A 26,364-nucleotide genomic window follows, 5' to 3' on the forward strand; every position below is an offset into this window, starting at 1 on the left:
TTAACTCTTAAAAAATACACCAACACTGCACACCTATCACAGAATGGTCAAAATCCAGAACGCTGACACCACCCAAATCTGACAAGGGTGAACTCTCACTCCCTGCGGGTGGGTGGGATGCAGACTGGGGCAGCCACTTTGGAAGACAGTTTGACAGTTGCTTATTTAAAAAAAAAAAAAAAACAAAAAACCTTGCACACTTGTGTTTATAGCAATTTTATTCATAATTGTTAAAGAGTGGAACAACTGTCTTCCAGTAGGTGAATGGATAAACTGGGGAGCATCCGGGCAACAGAATACTCAAGAGAAGAGAAACTGAGCCTCTTAAAGGTGAAAGAGAGTGAAAAAGCTTAAAACTCAACATCCAGAACACTAAGCTCATGACATTTGGTCCCATCACTTCATGGTAAATAGATGGGGAAAAAGATGGACACAGCGACACTTTATTTTGGGGGCTCCAAAATCACTGCGGATGTGACTGCAGCCACAAAAGTAAAAGATGCTTGCTTCTTGGAAGAAAAGCTATGACAAACCTAGACAGTGTATTCAAGCAGAGACATCACTTTGCCAACAAAGGTCCATATAATCAAAGCTATGGTTTTCCAAGTAGTCATGTTTGGATGTGAGAGTTGGACCATAAGGAGGGCTGAGTGCCGAAAAACTGATGCTTTTAAACTGTGCTGCTGGAGAACAGTGTCTCTTGGACAGCAAGGGACCAATCAGTCCTAAAGGAAATCAACCCTGAATATTCACTGGAAGGACTGATGCTGAAGTTGAAGCTCCAGTACTTTGGCCACTTGATGTGAAGAACCGACTCACTGGAAGACTCTGATGCTGGGAAAGAATGAGAGCAGAAGGGGATGAGAGAGGATGAGATGATGGCATCACTGACTCAACGGACACGAGTTTAAGCAAACTCCGGGAGACTGTGAAGGACAGGGACGCCTGGGGTGCTACAGTCCATGGCATCACAAAGAGTCGGACCCTGAGCAACCGAACAACAAAAAGAAGTGAGCCATGGAAAGACATGGAGGAACCTTAAATACCGATTACCAAATAAGAAACCAATGTAAAAAGGCTACATACTGTGTAACTCCAACTATATGACATTCTGGAAAAGACAAAACCTATGGACACAGTAAAAGATCCGTGGTTGCCAGGGGAAGAGGAGGGAGGGATAGAGAGGGGGCACAGAGAACTTTCACAGCAGTGAAGCTGCTCTGTATGATGCGATTGGTGTGGACATGTCATCATGGGCTTCCCTGGTGGCTCAGAGGCAAACAAGCTGCCTGCCAATGCAGATGTGGGTTTGAAGCCCGGGGTCGAAAGATATCCTGGAGAAGGAAATGGCAGCCCACTCCAGTATTCGTGCCTGGGAAATCCCATGGACAGAGGAGCCTGGTGGGCTACAGTCCATGTTGTCACTGAGTTGGACAGGACTTAATGATTAAACAACAGCAAACCCATGTCACTGTATGTTTGTCCAAACTCAGAGTGCACACCACCAAGAGTGAACCCCAACATAAACTACGGGCTGTGGATGACAATGATGTGTTGATGCAAGTTCACCAAAGAAAAGGCACTTCTCTGGTGGGGAATGTTGATACTGGGGGAGGCTGTGCATGTGTGTGGGGGTAGAGGATGCATGGGAAATCTCCATGCCTTCTGCTCAACACTGCAATGAACCTAAAACTGCTCTAGAAATAAAGTCTGTCCAAAAAATATGGAGAACTCAAAAGTGTGGCAGGAGCTGAAATGCCCACGAACAGCTGAAGCTTCTTGCAGAAGCCGGAAAGCTAGAGTTGGGAGTGAGGCGTGGAACAGGGCCACTCCCCAGTAAATGGTCACTTCAGGAGCCAGTTTGAGGAACCATCACCAGTGTTTTACTCTAAGTATCATCAGCCCAGTCAAAAGAATTTAAAAAAGGCAAAATGAAGAACCAACCATTTGCTGTCAGGAAAGTATTTTCCTGAAGATACGTTCAAGGTTTGCAGTTTAAGCCTAATACCTGCAATCTCTCAATCTCATCTGAACTGTGTTAATGCCAAGACCAGACAGGATGCCAAGGAAATAAAAAAACATCATTCCTATGCAGGTTCCGTGGCTCACACAGCACACCCACCCACACCTCCATCCTGGTAGAGCAAAACGAGAAATCGACCACACTGCATTGTAACAAAATTAATCTGCCATTTCTGCAGCCTCAAACTGATAAGCACACCAGAACTCATTTATAATTGCTTATTTCTACTTCACAACATTCCTTCCAGTGTTTCTGTTCTCTAAAACAGAGTCCATTAACACTGCATTATTTTTTAATAAGCTTTAAAATTCACGTTGATTGGAATTTTGTCCTCCTCTCAAGTAATCTGGCCATCCTCACACACAGCTGAGTTCCACCCGCCAGGCTGAGCGGCTAGAACTGTCCTTGTTTGGGATCATTCCAGGGTCTGCTGCAAGGGCCCTGGGCCTGCGGGAGGCCTAGGTGGCTGGGCCAGTCTGAGGGCAGCCACCTCTGCAGCAGAACCAGAGCCAGCCCGAGGGCTGGAATGGGAGGAGAAAGAGACGCGTTTGCTTCAAACAAAAAAGGAAACAAGGTTAAAATGAAGTTTATTATTTTTTTGATTTTTTTTTTTTTTTTTTTAAATAAAACTGTTTGTGAAACAGCTATTTTATCCCCACGGCAGAGTGACCCCTGAAAGATGCACTAACCCCTTCTTAAGGCCTTAACAAGATTTTTTTTTGTACTTTTTTTCTTTTTTTAAAACTCAGATATTTAAAAATTATACAATTTACAAAACAAAACAAAACAACACAACATAGAGAATCATGTAGCGTGGGGCTGTTCAACTGACAGGCTCCCTTTTCCTTTTAAAAGTGAAAGCAAAAGAAGAAAGGGTGGAGTGGGTGCTCCTGGTCAGCTTACCCCGCGTGACCACACCTGACACCATCCTTCCCTGTGTTCACTCCCATGGCCTAGGTTCGTCCCGTCCACCCTGCGGGTCAGGGCACAACAGCTGCCTGGAATGTGCCCAGGGGCGGCCATCCCTTGATCCTGCCGGCCGAGCCGCTTTGTGGGACCCTCGGGGCTCTCACCGGCCAAGGACCCAGGACACAGTTGTGACCGTGGGGCCTCCGCCTTGGGGCATCCGCCAATGTCCCCTCCCCCGAAAAAAAATAAAAATTTAAAAAATAATAAATAAATAGTGTTTCTGGAAATGAAAAAGATTTATTTTTGTGTTTAAACATCATTCTCCCATTCTTGAAAACACGGACCATCCCCCACTTCCCTCCCCCTCGACCTTCCCACTTTTGAGACAAATTACTGACAAAGACATGGTTTGGTGTGGTTCATCTGTTTTTCTGACCCCAGGTCTAGGGTCTCTGAATTGTGTGAGCTGGGCCAAGGATCTAAGCCACCCCTGTCCTTGTGAGATCAGAGTTTGTTCGGTTCAATTTCACATTTAAATTTCACGTCATTGGAACAAATTTGGAGTTCTTTAACTAGATAATTTTAAAATAGAATCAAAAGGGATAGCGCACCTTTCATTTAAACAAAGTCTTTCCAGACTAAAAATAGATTTATATATATATATTTTTATCCCTCCCTTTTAATTCCCCCCACCCTTTCCCATCATCCCACCCCTCCCCCCTCCCCCCACACTGTCACTATGGAGATTGTGTCCATGGAAACAGCCATTCCAACTTCTTGGGCCTTTCTTTCCTGTGGTGTCACCGGTTTGAGAGTGATGTAAGAACTTAGGAAGGAAGTGCTGGCGCGGGCAGGCACGAGGGGTGGGGCGGGGTGGGGTGTGGCTGCACAGGAGGACCGTTTCCATTCCATCACGAGTATCCACCGCCTTCTCATCTCCACAGTCTCACCTGCAAGACAAACAGACACTGGGTGCTGGGAACCTCTGCGGGGTGCTGTAGCCCACAGCCCCAGCTCTGTGGTGGCGCTGGGGTCGGGGGACCTGCAGGGTCTGGCAGCTGGCATGAGACACCCAGGGCCCATGGTAGAGCCGGCTGTGTGGCTCTGGGCCTGAAACAGGGTAAAGGCAGCAATGGCCTGGCCAGCTGCACTGGGTATGGACTCGGAGTGCCCCTCCCCAATGCATGGAAGGAGCTCCCCTGACCCCCGAGGTGGGGCTGCCCAGAGTGGGGCAGCTCTTGGGGTGACCCTTGCTCAGGACGCTGCCCCCGGGGCCTACAGTGGGACTCAGCATGTGGGGCCGGGGACCTGTCCTCACAGAGGTGGCTGAGCACCCAGCTGATGTGGAAGAATCAGCTCAGGACCACGCCCGGGTCACCTCCAGCCGTGGGCGGCTCCCACACCTAACAGAGAACACTCCTGGGAGCTCCAAGGGGAGGGCGGCTCTCAGGTCACCCTCTGGGGCTCCCCAAGGCCCTGCCACTGGCCTCTGTCTCTCCTTCCAGCCCGGGCTCCAGGCTTAGGAAGACTCTCCTGGTGACCACCGAGGGTATGCGGGCTTGCACTAAGGGCCTCCTCAGGATACTTCATGGGTCCTTAGATCTCAGAGACACAGCAGTTTCCGAGGAACTCAGTCCAGAAAAATTAAGCCAAAAGCCACGTGTGGTGACACACCTGTGTGTGTGTGTGTGGGGGGGGGGGGGGAGGCTCACCTGGCTTCTTCCTCAAACCCTTTCCGGTGCCCTCCACCAACCAATAAACCTCAGGAAAACCCAGGCATCACCAGTCCCTTTTTCTGCTTCTGTAAAACTTACTAATACACAAACTAGTTAAGGCTAGCCTGTGTATACAAGCTAAGAACAGACATTCCCACCACCCTTGCCAGAAAGAGATTCCTAGCTGCTTGGCAGAGAACAGGAATAGACAGTGAGAGACTTGCAGGCAGCAGGACAGCGTCGCCGCCCTCAGGCAGAAGCAGACCCTGGGCCTCTGGCTGCCGGGGCCGGGAGCTGAGCCGCCCTGCCACGGCCACAGAGTGGCTTCCCCAGCGCCCCCTTGCCCAGCACAGACTCTCTCCACTCTGGTTTCCTGAGGCTGAGGCTGCCAGGAAAGGGGGAGAAGAAGTGGCCTTCTCTGGTGTCGCCCCAGGAACCAAAGGCCCTCTATCAAGGCGATGCCAGGGCAGGGCTGCCAGGAAGCCTCAAACAAGGACCAAAGGGGTCAAATCTTGCCGGGGATGTGGGCCACCGGCGGGAACAGAGGACAAGAGCTGCACATCCCGCAAAGCTTGGCTCGTGGAGCGAGGGCCAGGGGCGGGGTCTGCCCTCTCCCCAGCACTTGGCACAGTCTCTGGCCTGCACCCCCCAGAATGCAGGTGGTCTCAGCACCAGGGTCTGCCTGGCTGGAGGGCTCCGCAGGCTGCTGGCCTGGGCTCCTTCCCTTGGTGCCACTGGGGAGCCTGGTGGTCCGTCCACACCTCCTGCCAGTGCCTGGCCTTCCGGCCTTTCTCCCTTTCTCGCAGGGACCTCCCCAGGGTCTGATACTTGACTGGCCCAAACACCTGGTACCCTGAATATAATGGGGCCCTAACTTCTCCGTTTTTCCTAAAAACTATTCCTTTAGTAGGAATAATGGGAAGAAAACTCTTGAAACATCTAGTAGGGGCCAGGCACTATGCCAGGAGCCCTACAGACACTTCTTTACTGGAACACTGCGAGGCCTGCCCCCTCACCCCATTATTTTGGAGACAAAGCCCTGAGGGAGGGGACCTGTGCAGCCCAAAGCCCTGGGCTGGTTAGACTTGGGACTGGGGCTCACGGCCAGCAAAGCTCTTCTGACTGGGCCCCTGGGACTCTGCCTCGGAGCCTCCATTGCTCAGGTCTGTCCAAAGGTGCCGGAGGTGGCTGAGAAGGCAGCACTGGGGCAGAGCTGTGGCCCGTGAGCAAGCGGGCGGCCCTCTGTGCTGAGGCCGCTCTCTTCTCTGTAGAAAGGTACCGGCGTGTTCGGCTGTCGGCGAACAATTGGGCCTTCATCCCAGGCCAAAGCATTCCCATCAGCCTCTTCCTGCTGCCCTTCAGCTTCACCCTGGCCACCTGGACCTGGGTGGGCTCCCCCACCTGGCTGAGGCTGCCCTCGCCTTTGTAAGCTGAGACCCGAGCCTGCTGGGGAGCACATGAGAAGCCTGTGCCCGCCCGATGCCATCAGGTCAGTGCCCTCCTCCCTGGGCCACCCCGTGAGGACAGGAACCACCCTGCGTGCCCCGTTCCCCCCAAATCCTGGGTCAGTGCATGAAGAGGCCGAGACAGCCGCCCCTGTCCTCGTGGGAGGATGGTCTAGTGGAGACGTAGATGGTTCATGAACATACCAGCAACTTAAACCCATGGTGACACCAGGGAGGCGGCAGAGTGGGGACAAGGGGACTGGGAAGGCTGCTCTGAGGACGTGCCCTGAAGCTGAGGCCCAGAGAGGAGCCGAGCATGGGCACAGGAGCCCTGAGGGAGGCGGCGACCCCAGGGCCCTCGGAGGTGAGCTGAGGAGCTGCACTTGGCCCTACAGGTGGCGGGAACCTCAAGTCGAGGGGAGACAGGAGTTGGTGCAGAGCGGCAGTGTCGGGGGCCGTGGGGTGGGTGGGAAGGGGGACCCGGGACGTGACCATGGGCACTAACCTGGCACCCAGGACAAGGCAGAGCTGGATGGAGGTCACAGCTTCCTGCCCACTGGGTGGGCCGGGTGGGAATGGGGCCTCCCGTGTCTATTGCCGATGAGAACGGGGGACGGGCGAGGAGCCTCGTCCACTAGCTGCCCCGAGCCGGGGAGAGGGTGGCACTGGCCGGCCAAGGCTCCCGCACCCGCAGACCCGGGAGGGGGCCGCCCACTGACCTTTCCTCCTGGGCACAGCTGGCCTGGCCAGGCACCTCACGTGGCAGTGAGAGATGAGAACTCACATCTCCGTGCCCTCAGCCCTGGGGTTTTCTGCCAGACAGGGCTGCGCCAGGCACAGTGGAGACATTTCTTAACTGCATCCTCACAAGGCTGGCCACTGATGGTCCTCTTTTCACAGAAGGAGACACTGAAGCACAGAGACACTAAGCGGGCTGACGCCGTCACACAGCACTCTCCACACCACAGGAATAATCACTGCCCCTTCCCCACCCTGTGATGGTGGATCTACGCCCCCAGCACAGACCCCATGGTGGATGCTCCCTGAGGGGAGGGGCTGCGTCTGTCCCTCACGCTGGGGCTTCCCACCACCTGCAGAGGGCGGCTGAACCCAGGGGAAGGGCCCTGCCTTGACAAGCACTTCCGGGGGCGAGCCAGCGCTCTGTCCCTCCCTTCCCTCCAAGAGGGAAAGGTCTGACCTCAGCGGACTTGAAACAACCCCACACTGTGGGACAGGCCACTTAATCACTCAGCGCCTCGCTCCTTTGCTATAAGCGTGACAGCGACACCAACTCTGTGCGGAATAAACATGAGGCTTGTCGTCCTATGAGAGCCGAGGGCTCTGGAGCTGGCAGAGCCCAGGAATGGGCAGAGAGGAAGGCGAGGATGAACAAAGTTAAAATTTCCAAGAGGAAACTGGGCCCAGACTTCCTATTTTTCTCAAACACAGGCTGGGATTCCAAGACAAGAACAAAAGGCCCCAAGTAACCCATGGTTCTCCTCCAACCAGCTCTTCCCAGACACTTCCGGGAACACTCCCCATGGCTCCAAGTAAGATTTTTGAGTGGGTAGCCATGCCCTCCTCCAGGGGGTCTTCCTGACCCAGGGATCGAACCCACGTCTCCTGTCTCCTGCGCTGCACTGAAGGTGGATTCTTTACCCGCTGAGCCCTAGGGAAGATTCGTAACAAGGGGGAGGGAACATTCCAGAGACTCAGGCACACAGTGCTGCCCCAGAGAGCCAGGCCTTGCACACCGGTGTGTGGGTCGCAGACGCCTGGAGTAAACACAGATGCCCTTCCCTGAAGAGAAATAATCCCTTAATGAACATTTCTGAGACAACTGGCCGCCCACCCCATCCTGCAGAAGCAAGTGCCCCAGGCCAGTTTCATTTTGCTGCCGCTCCTCATCATCTCTTTCGCTTTTCCCTCGGTGGCGCAGTAAGGAGGCAGAGGACGTGGAAGGCGGGGTGGAGGTGGGCACCACGGGCCCACTGCTTCGAGAGACCCAAGTCATATAATCCTGCTCTCACAGGCACACGCTACCAGCCACGACCACGAACCCACAGACACACTCATGGAAAGCACAACTCAACTGAGATTTTTAAAAGAAAAATTAAATGTGGAGCTAAAGTCTACTAAATCTTTGAGGGGATTTTCCTTCCCTTTGTACTTCTATGAAAGGAATCTTTCATAGCACCGGGAGGCGGGGGAAGATTTCACATAGCAAAACTTGGGGAATTTTTTGTTTTTCAAAGAACTCACTCAAAGGTTTAGAGCTGTGGTGGTGGTGTAGTCGCTAAGTTGTGACTCTTTGTGACCCCATGGACTGTATGTAGCCCACCAGGCTCCTCTGTCCACGAGATTTCCCAGGCAAGAATACTGGAGTGGGCTGCCATTTCCTTCTCCAGGGAATCTTCCCGATTCAGGGATGGAACCTGCATTTCGTACACTGCAGGCAGATTCCTTCTGGCTGAGCCACCAGGGAAGCCCAAGCTTTAGAGACACCAAGCAAACTAAAAAGAAAAGATCTCTGGTGAGAAGCCTTTCTGAGACGGGGAAAGAGCGAGGGCTGCAGGCAAAAGCACCCCCACCTTAGAGGCTCCGTCCCAGAAGCCAGCTGCCCCCAGGAGCCCCACCCAAGGCCTGCCTTCAGGAACAGCCCCCCAGTCCCTAGTGGACGATGGAACCATTTTAAAGCCCCACATTATCTTTCTACACGTATTCTGGGGGGCGAAGCAACAGAGAAGTGCTTTGTCCGTCGGGTGCTGGCCTCATGCAATTAGATACCCGGGTGCCGCCTGGCCTGGGAGAGCAGCAGGCAGAGGCCACGGCACCCCCTCGCAGCCCGCAGGGGCGGCGGCCCCGACTCACCTGTGCTTGCTGTACTTTCCATTCCCACGAGCACACTGCCCCCCTCACCCCCGCTCCGACTGCTCTGTGCTGAGGCTGCCTTTCGCTGTCTTGTTCTGCAAGGGGGGGACAGGGCATGGGAGGGGAGGCTGACGCCGGCAAAGCCAAGGAGATGAGACAGGAGGGACAGAGAACGAGCGTGCGGGTCAGGGCGGGCGGAGGTGAGGCGAGGAACGCACATGGAAAAGGAAAGAAAAAGCAGAGAGTCAGTACTGAACGACATACAGGAGATACTCAAGACAGGGTTTGCTGAGGCAAAATGTGACCCTTCAAAAATGGAAGTTTAAAAAAATAAAATACAAATGAAGTAAAAAATAAAGAGAAAATTTTAAGATCCAAGGATCCATCTCGGGAAATAATTTTTAAAGAAAAGCATCAGTAAGCATCCTTCAGAAGCAATCTCAGGGCAGACCATCAAGATGACCTCTTTCTAGTGCCTTCTGGCCCCACTGAGTGGAGACTGGAGACTGCGCACGAGTGGCCACCAGGGGTCAGTGTGGCCTCAGCCGGAGGAGCGCCGCCGCAGGAGCGCCAAGGTGGAGGCCTCCACCCGCCTGGCCCTTGGTGGTGGTAGGGGGGGGGGGGCCCTTCTCCACACCCTCCCCTCCCCACACCCGTGAGTGGTGTCTTGGAAACAGGCCATTCACACACTCCGCCTGCATCTTCCTTCCCTTCCTAAATTTGAGAGGCGACCAAGAGACCAACTCGTGAACCAAATGCAGACACCATGGGCTGCGCCTGCGGGAGCAGAACCTGACGGGGACGGCATTTCCCCGAGAGCTGGGCGTCATCTCTCTCTAGTTGGGGAAGACGCCTCTGCTCTGGGTCCAGACCTACAGCCAACCTCACCCCACGCCAGTCTGTGGTCTGGGGTTCCACTGAACTAAGGCGGAAACCAGGAGTTTCGTGCATTTCTCTTAACAGACAAACACCTTCTCCCCAGCTCCGCCGATCCCACATCACAGGGCTCCCTCCCGTTTGCCCCTCCGCCCACCAAGCCCTGGCCTGAGACGGACTATCAGGTCTCCAGGTCTTTCAGGAGGAGCCCCCGGCCCCCTCGTCCTGCGGGCGGCCCCGGCTCTGCAGGCCGACTCACCTTGTGCTTGGGGCACCTCACCGAGAAGTTCTCCTCGTGGAGCAAACAATCTGCAAAACAGAGGGGACAGTCAGGAGGAGCCTGGCGCAGGGCACAGCCCGCGGGGCGCGGGATGGGGGTCACACACGGAGACAGAGGACCCCACACTGTGATTCCTAATAGGAGAGCATGAGAGACACCCCCAAATAACCTATGGCACCTCAACATGGTGGACTATCAGCCGGTTAGGCAAGGTTTCAGAACAGGTAACAGCATGGGGAAGCACGATGCAGACTGCTCGGATGCACGCACGTGCAAGCACAATCCCATTCGTCACGCTGCTTACATGCATAAAGGACAAAGGAAATCTACCAAAATCTACCTAATCTACCAAAATTCAGTTCTGTTCAGTCGCTTAGTCGTGTCCAACTCTTTGCGACCCCATGAATCGCAGCACGCCAGGCCTCCCTGTCCATCACCAACTCCAGGAGTTCACTCAGACTCACGTCCATCGAGTCAGTGATGCCATCCAGCCATCTCATCCTCTGTTGTCCCCTTCTCCTCCTGCCCCCAATCCCTCCCAGCATCAGTCTTTTCCAAGGAGTCAACTCTTCACATGAGGTGGCCAAAGTACTGGAGTTTCAGCTTTAGCATCATTCCTTCCAAAGAAATCCCAGGGCTGATCTCCTTCAGAATGGACTGGCTGGATCTCCTTGCAGTCCAAGGGACTCTCAAGAGTCTTCTCCAAGACCACAGTCCAAAAGCATCAATTCTTCGGCGCTCAGCTTTCGTCACAGTCCAACTCTCACATCCATACATGACTACTGGAAAAACCACAGCCTTGACTAGACGGACCTTAGTCAGCAAAGTTTAGGTGACACTAATTTTATTTTTTCTGTATTCCCATGATCATATCCTGTTGTTTTAACAATCTCCAGTAAATGTTCTTTTTAGAATTTCTTATCCTAGGTTAAGCCCACTCCACAGGCCCACGCCAAGGCTTCCTTGTGAAAACACTCAATCTGTAGGCCTCTTTTCTCCTGTCGAGTCACAGGTCAGAGGCAGAAAGGAGGCCAGGCCAGCCCTGCTGCCGCCCTCTCCCCCCAGCCATGGAGATGCTGGAGAAGCTCCGCAAGCCACGCTAAGGGCTTCAGGGGAAAATGAAACCCTATGAGGGGCTGTGAATCCTCAGCCCCCGAGCCAGAGGTGGTGGCAGGATGTTAATACTGGTCACACGTTCTCAGAGAGCTCCCGGGCACCATGGCAGGGGGCGGCATGGTACTTAGCCTTGTTAAATTTACAATTTAACTCAGCTTTAAAGCAAGGTCCAGATGAGTGGCCTGTGTAGCCACAGATTTCAAGTGAAATAATAATAAGCAAGGGGATACACAAATGGAAATTTCTGAGGCCCTCTACATTTTATATAGACCAACAGAGAGCCTCTCACAATTTGGCTGAGCCCCCTCCCCTCTGGAGTCCCAGGACCCTAGGACTGGGTAGGTTTAGTCCTCTCAGCCCCAGGCAAGCCTGAGGGCTTGGGAAACAGCAAGTCCTGCTCATCTGTGCCTCACTCCACACCCCCAAGCGAACAGCACAGCAGTAAATGAAATGTCCTAATTTACAACCCACAGGTATATGGTGTGACCCAGGCTCTTGCTGCTCCAGTTGGCCAGAGAGCTCCCGGACAGCAGGGACGGACAGCTGGAGCTGAAGGCGGCGCCCTTGCCTCACCTGGGCAGCGGCCACAGCATGCCAGCAGAGATGGCGCAGGCCATGCGGGGTGAGGCCACCCTCCCACCCCAGGGGTTTACAGCAATGAAGAGGGGGGGTGTGAGTTGGGAAAGATACCATCAGAAAGGCAGAGGTCTGAGAGGGCCCTCACACAGCCATGAAACAGGGACCAGCAGCAATGAACCATTAGTGAAATGTGCTTCTAGTTAGGAAACATGTTCCCTCAAAGTTAAAAAGCAGAAAAGAAATAAAACAATAGAAGTGCATGCTAAAGGCAACTTGGAACTAGTGCCGGGTACTTCTGGAAATGGAGTGTCCTGAACCAATCTATGAAACCTCACAAGGCCTCCATGCGGGCAAAGGCGCTCCTCAATCTGGTGAGGTCACAGGCCCGCAGGACATGCACTTCCCCTTCCTGGCAGGATGAGAAGCACAGCTGAAGAGCGCAGACACCTGCAGGGGCCGGGGAGCCTCTTCTAGACTGCCTCCCGCCAGCCTCCGCCAGGGCAGAGTGAGGAGGGGCGGGCGGCTCACAGCAGGCGCTGGTGGCTCACTGGCTTCCATGAGCCCCTGGCCTACCCAGTGCAGAGGGCCTGGTCAGCACTTTCCCACAGTGAAGTCAGATCACCACACAGGCCAGCAGAGACTCACCAGGCTGCCGAGTCGGCAGGGCGGCTTCCAGATATGGATGCCAACGCCCCAGGCCAGCGCTCCGCTTTGAGTCCTCTCTAGGTATAGGGGCGGAGGACTCTGCTGAGCTCCTCGCCACAAACTATGTGGAGCCTCAGATACCCACGCGCACCCACACACACTCCAGCTAGGGTGGTGAGCCCAAGGAGGAAGCAAGTGGAAGGGTGTCTCGGGTCCCTGGGGTCTGCCGAGCCCCAGCAGCCTCCAGCTCAGCTACGGCCTCTCAGGGCTACACTGCGTGCTCCAACTGGCAAAACCAGGCTGGAACTGGGGGGTCCGCCAGCCTCACCCTGCCTCACCGAGCAGCAGTCTCCTGGGGCCAGAGGAAGGGGGAAGAGGACAGAGGAAGGCCTTGAACTGGCTTCTGTGATGCAGACAGCTCCTCTCCAGGGAGTGGCCAGACCACCGGTCGTTTCACAGAGCCCATCAGGGGCTCTAAACCTGCTGCCAAGATCAAAGCTGGCAGAGAGAGCAGCTTTACAATGCTGAAGGAAGGGGGGCCGCAGGTGAAATTCCCAGCTGTGCTTCCTCACGAAGCCCCTCTAGGCAAGATTCCTGAGGCACAGTGGGATCACTGCCGAGCCGCCGCAGGCCTTCTGTCTCTGGCCTCTGTGTCGCGGCTCGCTGCGTTAAATACGTTCCATCTTTTTCTGTTTTAACTGGTGCTCATGCTCTTATTACTGCCTCTTCCTCTGGGAGATAAATCTCATGTCTGTGACGTAATGAGCAGCACAACAGAGCGAACCACGACGTCACAAGTGTGTTACCGCAGTTAGCTGGAGCCACAGAGCCTCAGGTTTCCATGGAGACGCGCCCAGAGGTAAAAGTTTTCCCTTCACTACCTACGGCTCTCTAAGGTTTGGGCAGCTGGCAAGAAGGCAGAGATAAAAATGCTAAACTGTTCTTTAGTCTGCACAGAGATGGGGGACTTGACTAGAGGACTTATTTTTATTATAATTAGAAAGAAAAGAAATCAATGAAGGCTTTTCCAGACAAAAAGAGTCCCCACTTACAGAATTCCTGGGAAGACTGTGAATAAATCCAGGCATTAGTCCGCAGAGTGACACGGGCTCTGAGTCACTGTGACTCAGGTCATCAGAGAGACCAACACATGCCCCAGACACAGTCACCCTGCGAAACTGCTGCTCTGGGGCCAGCCCCGCGTGGAGGAGCAGAGTGTGCAGCGGCTGGGGCAGCAAAACCAGAGGGCCAGGGCCCCGACCCGGACAGCCCCTCTCTGCCTGGACACTCGGTCACCAACTTCTGCCAAACAGAGATGTTACCAACTTACCTGGCAGGCCACACCAGACAGGCTCAAAGACAGTGACGAGGAAGTCATTGACTTCCTAACTCTCAGCTGGCGAAGTCAGTCCTGCCTCCTCCATCAGAGGGAGGAGAGCCCAGGGCCCTCCCCGAAGAACCCCCACCGCCCCTCTTGACCAAGGTGGCTGGGCCTGTGCTGCCAGCCACCAAGGGAAGTAAGAAAATAAAACCTCAGTCTCTCCCTTCCACTAGCTATCTTCCAAGCACTCACACATGGCCTGTGGCTGCTGCATTGGACAGCAGGTCCAGAACATTCCCCCACAGCAGCCAAGTTTATCGCGTAGCACTGCTCAATCCCTGGAGGCGCTGCCTGGAGGCAGGTGCTGGGAGCCTCCTGCAGGGGCGAGGCGGCCTGCCTGCGGCCCACTTGGTGCTCCTGGGCAGAGCCCTGTGCAGGAGACTGCCACTCACTGGCCACTAATGGGAGAGGTAATTCTTGCTGTATCTCCTCCATAAAACTTACAAACCACTGCCAAAAACCCGAGACTTAAAAATCTTCATTTAAAGACCATGAAGCTTAAATTAGAAAAAGAAACAAAACATTCTGACAGAACCCTGACTGCATCATGAAAATGAGAAAAGTCAGTGGTTGGCCCCGAGAGAGAAGGATTTAGTGGCTGTTCTACAGAACAGCCCAGACCATGGTCCAGGTGAATTACAGCTCAGATTCAACCTGGAAACACGCAGAGGAGGACAGAGGACGGAAGGGACAGACCGGAACCCAAACTCCCTGAGCTGACATTTCAAGGCTCTCTTCTCATGCCCACTTTCCCCTCCGGCCACACGGGGCCCTGGTGGGCCACACGGGGCCCTGGCCACCAGCTGCCCTTCAGCATGTGCAAACACACTTTTACCAGAATCTAACTTCAGCATAAAGTTAGAGCATTATCTTTCTCTATCTTTCTTGTTTTTTGGCTGTGCCGTGTGGCTCGTGGGGTCTTAGCTCCCAACCAGGGACTGAACCTGGGCGCCCGGCAGTGAAAACCCAGAACTCCTGGACTGCCAGGGAATTCCCGGAATTCCCTTTCTTATTCTTTTCAGCTACAGCCCCTACAGAAACCCGGAAAGAGAAAAGGGAGGGGGAAAGGAGGGACAGTGAGAGGCAGGGGGGCGCGCTTCAGCAAGTGCAGGTGAGCGGGGTGAAGGGTAGTCCAGAGGAACTTGGGACTCCTCCTTGCTTGCCAGATTCGGCTCCACGTGCTCTGCGCTCTGCACGGCTGTCACCTGCTCAGCCCCCAGGCTCCGTCAGCACTCTCATCTGTCTGCCCCTCTTCTCTTCCTCCATCCTGACTGCCAGCATTATGAGCGACCTGCTAGGTGAAGGTGTCAGACCCATCTAACACTCAAAAAGTAACTGGTGAAGACAGTCAACAAAGAGCTATGAGTCAGGAGAAAGAAAGAGGATTCTCCCAGGCACTGAAGCTCTGAGTCAGACTCGAGTCTCCTGCACTGCTCACCGGATGGCATTTTTCAGACAGAAGGGATCCTTCTTTCAACAGTTGTCACACTGCGAAACACCACTCTGATTACCTCCAGAGAATTGGGGGAATGTCTGACAAAATCCAACACCAGTTCATGATAAAAACACACATCAAACTAGTAACTAGTCCTCAACTATATCAAGAACGCCTATGAAAATCCCACAGCTATCATCATAAGGGGTCAGAAACAAGGCAAGCGTACCAGTTCTTGTCACTTCTATCCAACGTTATGTGGAAGATCCAGCCAGAGAACTAAGGCATCTATCTGACTGGAAAAGAAGTAAAACGACCTATTTGCAGGTGATGTATCTCGTCTATAGAAATCCACTAAACCACTATTAGGACTAATCAATGAGTTGAGCAGAGTTCCAAGATCCATGATCAATACATATACCTCAATCAATTATACTTCTATACACTCACAGTGAACAGCCTGAAAACTGACTTAAAAAACAATTTTATTTATAATTGTACTAAAAATAATAAAAATACTTAGGAATACATTTAACAAAGGAAGTGCAAAATGTCTACCCTGAAAATTACAAAACAGTATTGAAAGAAATTAAAGACTGAAATAAATGGAAAGACAGATACCTCATGATCATGGATTGGAGGATACATTACCACCAAGATGGCAGCACTCCCTAATTGATTTTCAGAATCAGTGTAATCACCATCCAAGTTTCAATGGCTGTTTCCCCTCTCACCCACAGGAATGGACCAGCTGATCCTAAAATTCATCGTAGAACAGCAAAAGATCCAGAAGAGCCAAAACAATCTTGGAAAAAAGGAACAAAGCTGGAGACTGACACTTTTCACTTTCAAAGTCTACCACAAAGCTACCACAGTCAAGACAGTGTGGTGCTGCAGAGTCCAGAAATAAGCCTACACATCTACAGGCAACTGGTTTTCCACAAAGGTGACAAGGTCAGTGAATGAGCAAAGAGTAGCCTTTTCCACAAATGGTGCTGGGACAACTGGGATCCACGTGGAAAGAAAGGAATCAACTGGACACCATATACAAAAAACAGCCAAAACGGTTCGAAGACTCGAGTAAGGGCTAAAACTAAAGCATAGCTATAAATCTTTGTGACTTTGGATTATACAATAGTTCTCAAATGTAAGGAAAGCAACAAACAGCATAAGCAGGAAAAGAAAAATAAACTGGATTCGCTTAGCGTCATTAGCCACCAGGGATGTGCAAAGCCAAGTCACAAAATGAGATACCACTTCATGCCCATGGGGATGGCCACGGTGAAGAAGACAGATAAAAACAGGTGCTGGTGATGGAGAAACCGGAACCCTCACACACTGCTGGAGGGATGTAAAATGACTCAGCCACTTTGAAGAATGGTCTGATCATTCCTCAAATGGTTAAACAGAGTTACCATGTGACCCAAGAATTCCACCCCTAGCTTTATGCCCAAGAGAAATGAAAACACTAGGTACACACAAACTCTTGTATATGAATGTTCACAGCACCACTATTCATAATCTTAAAAAAGTGGAAAACCTAAATGTGCATCAATGGAATGATAAATAAAATATGGTGCATCCTTACAATAAAATACTGTTTGAAAATAAAATGAAGTACTAACACATGCTGCGCTGTGGATAAATCTGAGAATCAAGAAGCGAAGTCACACAGAAGCCCGTCATGAAGACCGCATGTTGTGTGACTCCAAGTACATGAAACGTCCAGAGCAGACAGACCCACGGAGATAGAAAGCGACTCATGGCTGCCAGTGGGCAGAGGGCGAGAGACCGCCAATGGGCAGGAGTTTCAGAGGTGATGAAAGTGCTCTAAAGTTAACTGCAGTTTGCGCCTGCACCACAATGTGAATGTGATGGTAAAAATCACTGAATTGTACACTTAAGTTGAATCTTTTATGAATTACAAAACTTATTAAAAAAATCACCCCATTTAATTCATTTTTAGTACGTTCTCTGCATTCCTTCAGAATTTACAAATAGAACAGGGTTAGATGAGACAAAACAAGCAATAAAGAAGACAGAGAATCACAGTGCATGTCCTACCCTTCAGATGTTCTGAACAGGGGCCCGTGGTCCCATCTTACCTGCGTCAATGGCACACGGGTAATGGTATCGGAAGGAGCAGCCTTTGTTGTAGCAGCCCAAGGTGGCACCTGCCTCCTGGCAGTGGGAACATTTCTGCAAGGGAGGAAGAAGTCAGGCGTGTCAGCATCCCAGACACCCTCTCCTCCAGGCCTGCCCCAGACCCCACCAGTCAGACCTCAGCGTGTGTCTCTGCGGTTACTGGAGTCTGGCGGCAGGACGGGCTGTCAATTTCTAACCGCCACTCACTGACCACATCGTGGACGCCATCCAGCAGCAGCGTTTCAGGCCAGGCCTCCCAACGTCCACAAATAAATCAAACAGAACAACGCACAGGCCCCCAGCCCTGCCTCTGGTGCTCCTGCTGCCCGCCCGCCCATGAGTGCCTTCCCTCCATTCTCACCGTTTCGGTGAGCTGCTTACAGATCCTGCCTGTCTATTTCTGCTGTGGAAGTCTGGGGTAGGAGGAGAGGGTGAGATAGTAGAGTTATATATATAAGTCTTTTAGAATTAAAAGTGGAATTTGGTTTCCAGTTCCTATTTTTGTAAGAAGAATTTATTTTTATTCTGCTTATCCCAAATGCCCAATACAAGTATATTTCTCTTTTCAGAAAATGCGGGCTCCTGTGTGCACACGGTATTTTTACACCCAAATCCTATTTTAAAGGCACTAGGAAACCTGCCATGAATTTCTGGCTGAGACGTGATCCTGTAATTGAGACGTTCCTCCTCCTATGCTCAGGTTTTCATAAAGTGGGGCACACCTCTAGCGTGTGATGCGGCTGCCCGTGCGTGCTCGTCCTGTGTCAACAAGAATCACATTTGTGTAATGAGCCCCACTGGCCCCACTGAGCAAAGGTGCAGACTCTTCCGGTAGGTGAGGCCACATACATGAGGCTACCTGAACGAGGTGGACACTTGTTCTTAAATCTAGGAAAAATAAAAGTGCTCCATAAGCAGTTACACTTGTGGAAAATGCTCCCCACCCAACACACACCGCACCCCTCCAGGGACAAAGAAAACCAAAGGGCGCCCTTCCGTCTTTGCTCTGTCGCCTGGGACGGCAGCCCATTAAGGTCCACGTGGCTCACAGCCCTGCAGCAGTCAGGAACGCCTCACGGAGCGGGGCTTGTGAAGCCCGCCTGGACGGAGCCATGGCGTGGACACCCCTAACCCACAGCGGCAGCAGGAGGGTGACAGTGAGCTGGATCGAGCGCCCCTGATGCTGACGCTGACGGAGAACTACACGGATGCAGCCACAGCGTGGCCCCAAGTTGCCCTGCACCGCGGCGGGCATCGCTGGATGTGCCCCGTCTGGTCATAGCCAGCCTGTGATAGCCCCGCTCTCAGACGAGGTGCCTGGAGCCTGAGAAGGGGAGAAACCCGCGCCCGGTCAGAGCCGGTCCTGGCTGACCACACCTGGCCTCCTCCAGAGGCCACCGGGGCAGACACAGGGTGCTGAAAGAGCCCTGGCAGAGCGACATCCTTCTGGGCATGGATAACCACGTGCCCTCACACCCTTGCCAAGAAATAAGACTTCCTGGCCCAGCGTAAACCAAGGGCGGTTGGCAGCGTCGCAGGCAGCCCTTGTCAGGGCCACAGGGTCCGTTCAGAACCAAGGTCTCAATCATCCGCCGGAGAGAAGGAATGTGGCTAACTCCTCCACGGCCACCCGCAGCCCTTTCTGCCATACCCCTTCTCCTAAAGGAGCCCTGAACGGTCAGCCACCCAGGGGGCTCACACTCCGGGCCCTCCTTGCCCTGGTGGCCACTGAGGAATGGATGTGTCAAACACTCTGGTAGTGAAGTCTGAAAAGAACAGAACTTCTGAGAAAGTTTAGGCCTCTACCAAGGGACAGTAAGCAGGAGAGTCAGTCGCCTTCTCACTCGGCCTCTGTGAGGAGGGGATGGTGAGATCCGTCACAACCATCTCGTCACCACAAGGAGACAGCGCCCAACGTGCTGAGCACTGCAGCGTGACGGCGGACAGAGTCTGGATTTCTGGGACACAACTGAGCACCAGGACAACTTTGTGTCTAGACCTGTTGATTAACACACACACACACTCTCTCTCTCACACACACACTCTCACACACACACACTCTCTCCCACACACTCTCTCACACACACTCACACACACTCACACACAATCTCTCTCACACACACATACTCTCACACACTCACACACACTCTCACATACACTCTCTCACACTCACACTCACACACACTCTCACTCTCACACTCTCTCTCACACACACACACTCTCTCACACACTCTCACACACTCACTCTCTCACACACACACTCACACACTCACTCACACACTCACACTCTCACTCACACACTCATACACACTCTCTCACACACTCACACTCACACACACTCTCACACTCACTCTCACACTTTCACACACACTCTCACTCACACACACACACACTCACACACACTATCTCACACTCTCACTCACACACACTCACAAACACACACTCTCACTCTTTCACACACACACACTCTCACACATACACACACTCTCACACACACACACTTTCTCTTTCACACTCACACACACTCTCTCACTCTCTCTCACATACTCTCTCTCTCACACACACACACTCTCTCTCTCTCTCACTCTCTCTCTCTCACACACACACACACTCTCTCTCTCTTTAGTTTAACTCTGTAACCTGCAGTCCAAATATCCTGACAAGCAGGAAGGGACCCAGTACCCGAGGCCCTGCTGTATTTGGCTGCAGGTGTGGACTCTGGAATCCAAGTCACTCCTTGGTTAAGTGACTCCACTGCTGCCCATCTTTGTGCTGTTCTCGGTCAAAGTTCTAACCTTCGTCTCTTCAGCCTGCAGGTGTGGACCTGCTGGTATGAGCTGCCTCACAGAGATGGTGGGAGGGTTGAATGTGTTAATCCAGGCTTTTAACAGTGGCTGGGTCAAAAGTGCTCAGCAAACCTGACCCAAGACACCCATGTGCCAGACACAGGCCGACAATGAGCCACCAGCGGAGCAGCCTTGTCATCCCCTTGGGTCTGAACACTGTCCATTTCCTTCCCACCTCAACACACGCCCCTGTGTCCCTGGCAGGGCTTCACAAAACTTCTTGCCCAGAACCAGCCCACAGGCCTCATTTTTCTCATTTAAAAAAAAAAAAGCAAATTCCCTCACTAGGAAATGACATCAGTAAAATGATGCTTCTTCTAATTAAAAAACAAAACCAAAAAAAAAAAAAAAACCACAAACATGCAATTAATTTACTATTACTTCCAGAGAAGACAGACCCTGCAGGGCCTATTCGGGCCTTAGAGAAAGGGCTTAATAGCGTTTAGTTCAGGGCTTCTTAAAGTGTGGTCCCCGGACCAGCAGCGTTGGCATCACCTGGAAACATGTTAAAAACGCAGATTTGGGGATTCTGGGCAGATTGTAGAGTAGGGAGCACTGGGAACCTGTCTCCACATTCAGACAGTAACTGCACTGGTAGAATCTACCTGATGTAACTGCTCCGGAGCCCTGGAGTCTGCTGAAGGCCTGCAAATTCCCAGGTAGACGTGGATGGAAAATGGCAGTTGATTCTGCCCATCTCCCACTCCCAGCCAAGTGCAGGCAACCTAACTTTTTTTTTATAAGTTCAGTTCAGTCGTTCAGTCATGTCCGACTCTTTGCGACCCCATGAATCGCAGCACACCAGGCCTCCCTGTCCATCACCAACTCCAGGAGTTCACTCAGACTCACGTCCGTCAAGTCAGTGATGCCATCCAGCCATCTCATCCTCGGTCGTCCCCTTCTCCTCCTGCCCCCAATCCCTCCCATCATCAGAGTCTTTTCCAATGAGTCAACTCTTCTCATGAGGTGGCCAAAGTACTGGAGTTTCAGCTTTAGCATCATTTCTTCCAAAGAAATCCCAGGGCTGATCTTCAGAATGGATTGGTTGGATCTCCTTGCAGTCCAAGGGACTCTTAAGAGTCTTCTCCAACACCACAGTTTTGTAAGTTAAGGAACTACAAAAAGAACAAACTAAACCCAAAGCTAGAGGAAGGAAGGAGATAATAAGGATTGAAACAAAGATAAATGAAACAGAGACGAACAGACTACGAACAGAGAAAAACCAAACTGAGGATGTCACTATTGATTCTACAGAAATAAAAAGGATTAAAGAGAGTACTGTGAGCAACTGTACACCAGTAAGCTGGACAATCTGCATGAAATGGACAAATTTCCAAAAACACAAAATCTACCAAGGTTAAATCACAAAACTCCCAAAAAAGAAACGCCCTGGATCTGATGATGGCTTCATTGGTAAATTTCACCCAGTGTTTAAGAAAGAACGAATACCTGTCCTTTATTTTTCTGGGGCTCCAAAAATCACTGCAAATGGTGACTGCAGCCATGAAATTAAAAGACACTCCTTGGAAGGAAAGTTAAGACCAACCTAGATAGCATATTGAAAAGCAGAGACATTACTTTGCCAACAAAGGTCCATCTAGTCAAGGATATGGTTTTTCCAGTAGTCAAGTATGGATGTGACAGTTGGACTGTGAAGAAAGCTAAGTGCCGAAGAATTGATGCTTTTGTTTTTTTTTTGTTTTTTTATTTTTTTAATTTTAAAATCTTTAATTCTTACATGTGTTCCCAAACATGAACCCCCCCTCCCACCTCCCGAATTGATGCTTTTGAACTTTGGTGTTGGAGAAGACTCTTGAGAGGCCCTTGGACTGCAAGGAGGTCCAACCAGTCCATTCTAAAGGAGATCAACCCTGGGTGTTCTTTGGAGGGAATGATGCTAAAGCTGAAACTCCAGTACTTTGGCCACCTCACGAGAAGAGTTGACTCATTGGAAAAGACTCTGATGATGGGAGGGATTGGGGGCAGGAGGAGAAGGGGACGACAGAGGATGAGATGGCTGGATGGCATCACCAACTCTATGGATGTGGGTTTGGGTGAACTCCGGGAGTTGGTGATGGACAGGGAGGCCTGGCGTGCTGCAACTCACGGGGTCACAAAGAGTCGGACACGACTGAGCGACTGAACTGAACTGAATACCTGTCCTTGTGAAACTTCTCCCAAAAACTGAAGAGAAGGGGATATCTTCAAAATCATTCTAATGAGGCCAGCACTAGCAGATACCAAAGCCAGAAAAAGACAAACACACACACAGAGACACACAAACCCTACAGACGAATTTCCTTTATAAACACTGATGCAAAAATCCTCAACAAAACACTAGCAAACAGAATTCAACAGCACATGGAAAGATTATATATCCTGACCAAGTGGGGTTCACTCCTGGACTGCAAGGATGGTTCACAAACAGAAACGGATCAGTGTAACACGCTACATGCCACCTGTGGGGTCGCACAGAGTCGGACACGACTGAAGCGACTTAGCAGCAGCAGCAATGACATGCAGGAAATGACTGCATGAACTCAAGAGATGCATAAAAAGCATCTGACAAAATTTAACACCCTTTTATGATAAGAAACATTCAACAAACTAGGAATAAAAGGAAACAAAAGAAATACTATGAAAAACCTACAAGGAACATCATACTCAATGGTGAATGACCAAGCAGTGTTTCTTCTAAGATGAGGAGCAAAACAAGAACACTGGCTTTCACCACTTGTAATCAACATAGTAAGTTCTAGCCAAAACAATTAGGAAAGAGAAAGAAATAAAAGGGGTTCAAACTGGAAAGAAAAAGGTAGTTATCTGCTTGAAGATATGAACCTTATGTTTATAGAAAACTCTAGAGTTCACACACAACACACACAAACCCCTAGAACTAATAAATGAATTCAGCAAAGTAGCAGGATACTAAGTTAACACAGAAAAATCAGTTGCCTTTCTATACACAAACAATCTGAAAAGGAAATTACAAAAACAGTTTGATTCTTGATAGCATCAAAAAGAATAAAATACTTAAGTATTAACTATGGAAGTGAAAGACTTGTGCAATGAAAACTACAAAACACTGCCAAAAGGAATTAAAGAAGACACGAATGGAAACACATTCTATGCTCATGGATTAGAATGGATTAGAAAATTTAGTATTATTAAAATATCTATAGAGTGACCCACAGAGTCAACACAATCAAAATTCCAACAAAGTTTTTTGCAAAAGCCAAAAAAGCTATCCTAAAATTCATGTAGAATCTTTTTTGTTGTTGCTGCGCCTCATAGCTTGCAGGATCTTAGTTCTCTGACTAGGGATCGGACCTAGGCCCTCAGCACTGAAAGCATGGAGTCCTAACCACTGGACTGCCAGGGAATTCCCACATGGAATCTTAAGGAAAACTGAATAGTCAAGACAATCTTGAAAGAAAAAGAACAAAACTGGAGGACTCATGCTTCTAACTTCAAAGCTACAGTAATCAACAGCATGGCATTGGTATAAAAACAGATATCGACCAACAGGATAGAATAGAGAGCCCAGAAATAAACCCTTCCATATATGATCAAACAACTTTTGACAAGGGTGCCAAGATCATCCAATGGGGAAAGGACAGTCTTTGCAACAAATGGTGCAAGGAAAAGTGAATATTCACATGCAAAAAAATGAAGTTGGGCCTTTTCCTAACAGCAGACACAAAAATCAACTCAAAATGAATGAAGGACCTAGATGTGAGACCTAAAACAATAAAGCTCTGTGGGGAAAACATGACGCCAATATTTCATAACATTGGACTGGCAATGATCTTTTTTTTTTTATTATGAACCCAAAGCCCCACATAACAAAAAGTAGACAAATTAAACTTTATGAAAATTTAAAAATGTTGTACATCAAAATATACTGTCAACAGAGTTAAAAGGCAACCTACAAGTTGGGAGAAAATATTCAAAAATCATGTATCTGATAAGGGATTAATATCCAGAATCTGTAGAGAACTCCTAAAACTCCACCAAAATAACAACAAAACCCCCAAGCAAAACAAAAAACCTCAACCTATTTCAACAATGGGCCATGGACTTGAGTAGAAACTTTTCCAAATGAGGTAGACAAATGGCCAAAAAACAGGAAAAAATGCTCAACATCACTCATCAGTAACAAAGTGCAAATCAAAACCAAAATGAGATACCACGTCACACTCATAACTACGATCAAACAGGAAACAACGGTGTTGGTGAGGCTGTGGATAAACTGGAACACGTGGGCACCACCGGTGGGCATGTGAAATAGCACAAACACTGGGAAACTATACAGCAGATCCTCAGAAAATGAAAATGGAATTCCCACATGATCCAGCAAGTCCACTTGGAGTATACATCTCACCAAAATGAAAGCAAAGTCTGAAAAAGTATCTGTACACCCTTGTTCATAGCAGCATTATCCACAATACCTAAAATGTGCAAGTAACTCAAGCGTCCATTGATGAATGAATGGATAGTGACGTACAGTATACACATACAATGGAATATTATTTGGTCATAAAAAGGAAGGAAATTCTGACACACGCTGCACCTTGAGGACAAGTGAAGTAAGTCAGTCAGCAAGAATCAAGGGACACATGACTCAACTTCTATGAGGTATTTAGAATAATAGTAGCATACTGGTGGTTGCCATGGTCTAGAAGGAGGAGAAACTGTGGAGTCTTGTCCAACTGATACAGAGATTCAGTTCTATAAGCTGAAAAGAGCTATGGGAAAGTATGGTGGTGACCAGTGAAGGTATTTAACATCACTGAACTATGCACTTAAAAACAGTTAGGCCAGGACTTCCTCGGCCATCCAGTGGTGAAGAGCCTGTACTCCCAGAGCAAGGGGCATGGGCTCAGTACCTGGCTGGGGAACCAAGAGACCCTGCACGATGTGTGGCACAGCAAACAACAACAACAAAAAACGGTTAGACCTGCAGCTACCACCAGACTCGATGGTGAACAGCTGAAAACACTTCCTCGAAGACCACGAACAAGACAAGGACCCCCAATCTCTCCACTTTTATTCAACATAGTTTTGGAAGTCCTAGCCACAGCAATCAGAGAAGAAAAAGAAAAGGAATTCACGTTGGAAAAGAAGTAAAACTGTCAATGTTTGCAGATGACACAGTAAACCTGGAAAATTCTAAAGATACTAACAGAAAATTACTAGAGCTCAGCAGTGAACTCAGTAAAGTCCAGGATACAAAACAAAATCAATACACAGAAAGCTGCTGCATTGCTACAAATACACACTGACAACAAAAGGTCAGAAAGAGAAATTAAGAAAACAATCCCACTATCATCACATCAAAAAGAATACAATCAGGAATTCCCTGGAGGTACAGTGGTTAGGACTCCATGCTTCCAGTGCAGGGGGCATGGGTTTGTCCCCGGTCAGGGCAGATCCCGCATGCCTCAGGGCAACTAAGCCCACGCATCACAGCCGCGGCACCTGCACCGCAGAGTCTCTAGGCACAACGACTAGAGTCACCTGCAGCGGGGCACAGCCGAGAAACAAGAAGGAATGAAAGCGAAACAGCATCTAACACTATCTACAGAAATAAACTCAAAATAGACTCAAGACCTAAATGTAAGACTGGATACTATAAATATAACTTCTAGAGGAAAACACGAGCAGAACACTCTTTGACATAGATTGCAGCAATATCTTTGGATTCGCCTCCAAGAGTAACGGAAACAAACAAATGGGATCAAATTAAACTTAAAAGCTTTTGCACAGCAAAGGAGACCATAAACAAAATGAGAAGAGAACCTACAGAAGAAAATATTTGAAAAGGATGCAACTGACAAGGGATTAATTTCCAAAATATACAGACAGCTCATGCAGTTCAATATCAAAAAAATAAACCACCTAATCAAAAAATGGACAGAAGATCTAAATAGACATTTCTCTAAAGAAGACATACAGACAGCCAATAGGCACATGAAAAGATGCTCAACATCGCTAATTACTAGAGAAATGCAAATCAAAACTGCAATGAGGTACTAACTCACTCTGGCCAGAATAGCCATCATTAAAAAAAAAAAAAACACAAAAAAAACACACTA

The 26,364-nt window shown here is 50.0% G+C and overlaps 1 protein-coding gene across 3 annotated transcripts in view; it reads right to left on the reverse strand.

Moving 5' to 3' along the window:
• The window catches only part of TCF20 (transcription factor 20), a 95,259-nt gene continuing 71,470 nt past the window's right edge, over positions 2,576–26,364 (reverse strand). The window contains exons 3-6 of one of the 3 annotated variants that reach the window (XM_018048848.1): positions 17,381–17,474; positions 10,099–10,148; positions 8,964–9,058; positions 2,576–3,882 (exon numbers count right to left, since the gene is read on the reverse strand). In XM_018048848.1, the coding sequence (XP_017904337.1) occupies positions 9,008–9,058; positions 10,099–10,148; positions 17,381–17,474 (195 nt within the window). In that variant the 3' untranslated portion in view covers positions 2,576–3,882; positions 8,964–9,007. Of the gene's footprint in view, positions 3,883–8,963; positions 9,092–10,098; positions 10,149–17,380; positions 17,475–26,364 lie in introns of all 3 variants that reach the window. The other 2 variants (XM_018048847.1, XM_018048849.1) reach the window with 2 other exon arrangements.

Source organism: Capra hircus, chromosome 5, assembly GCF_001704415.2.
Source record: "Capra hircus breed San Clemente chromosome 5, ASM170441v1, whole genome shotgun sequence".
NCBI classification, from domain to species: Eukaryota; Metazoa; Chordata; class Mammalia; order Artiodactyla; family Bovidae; genus Capra; species Capra hircus.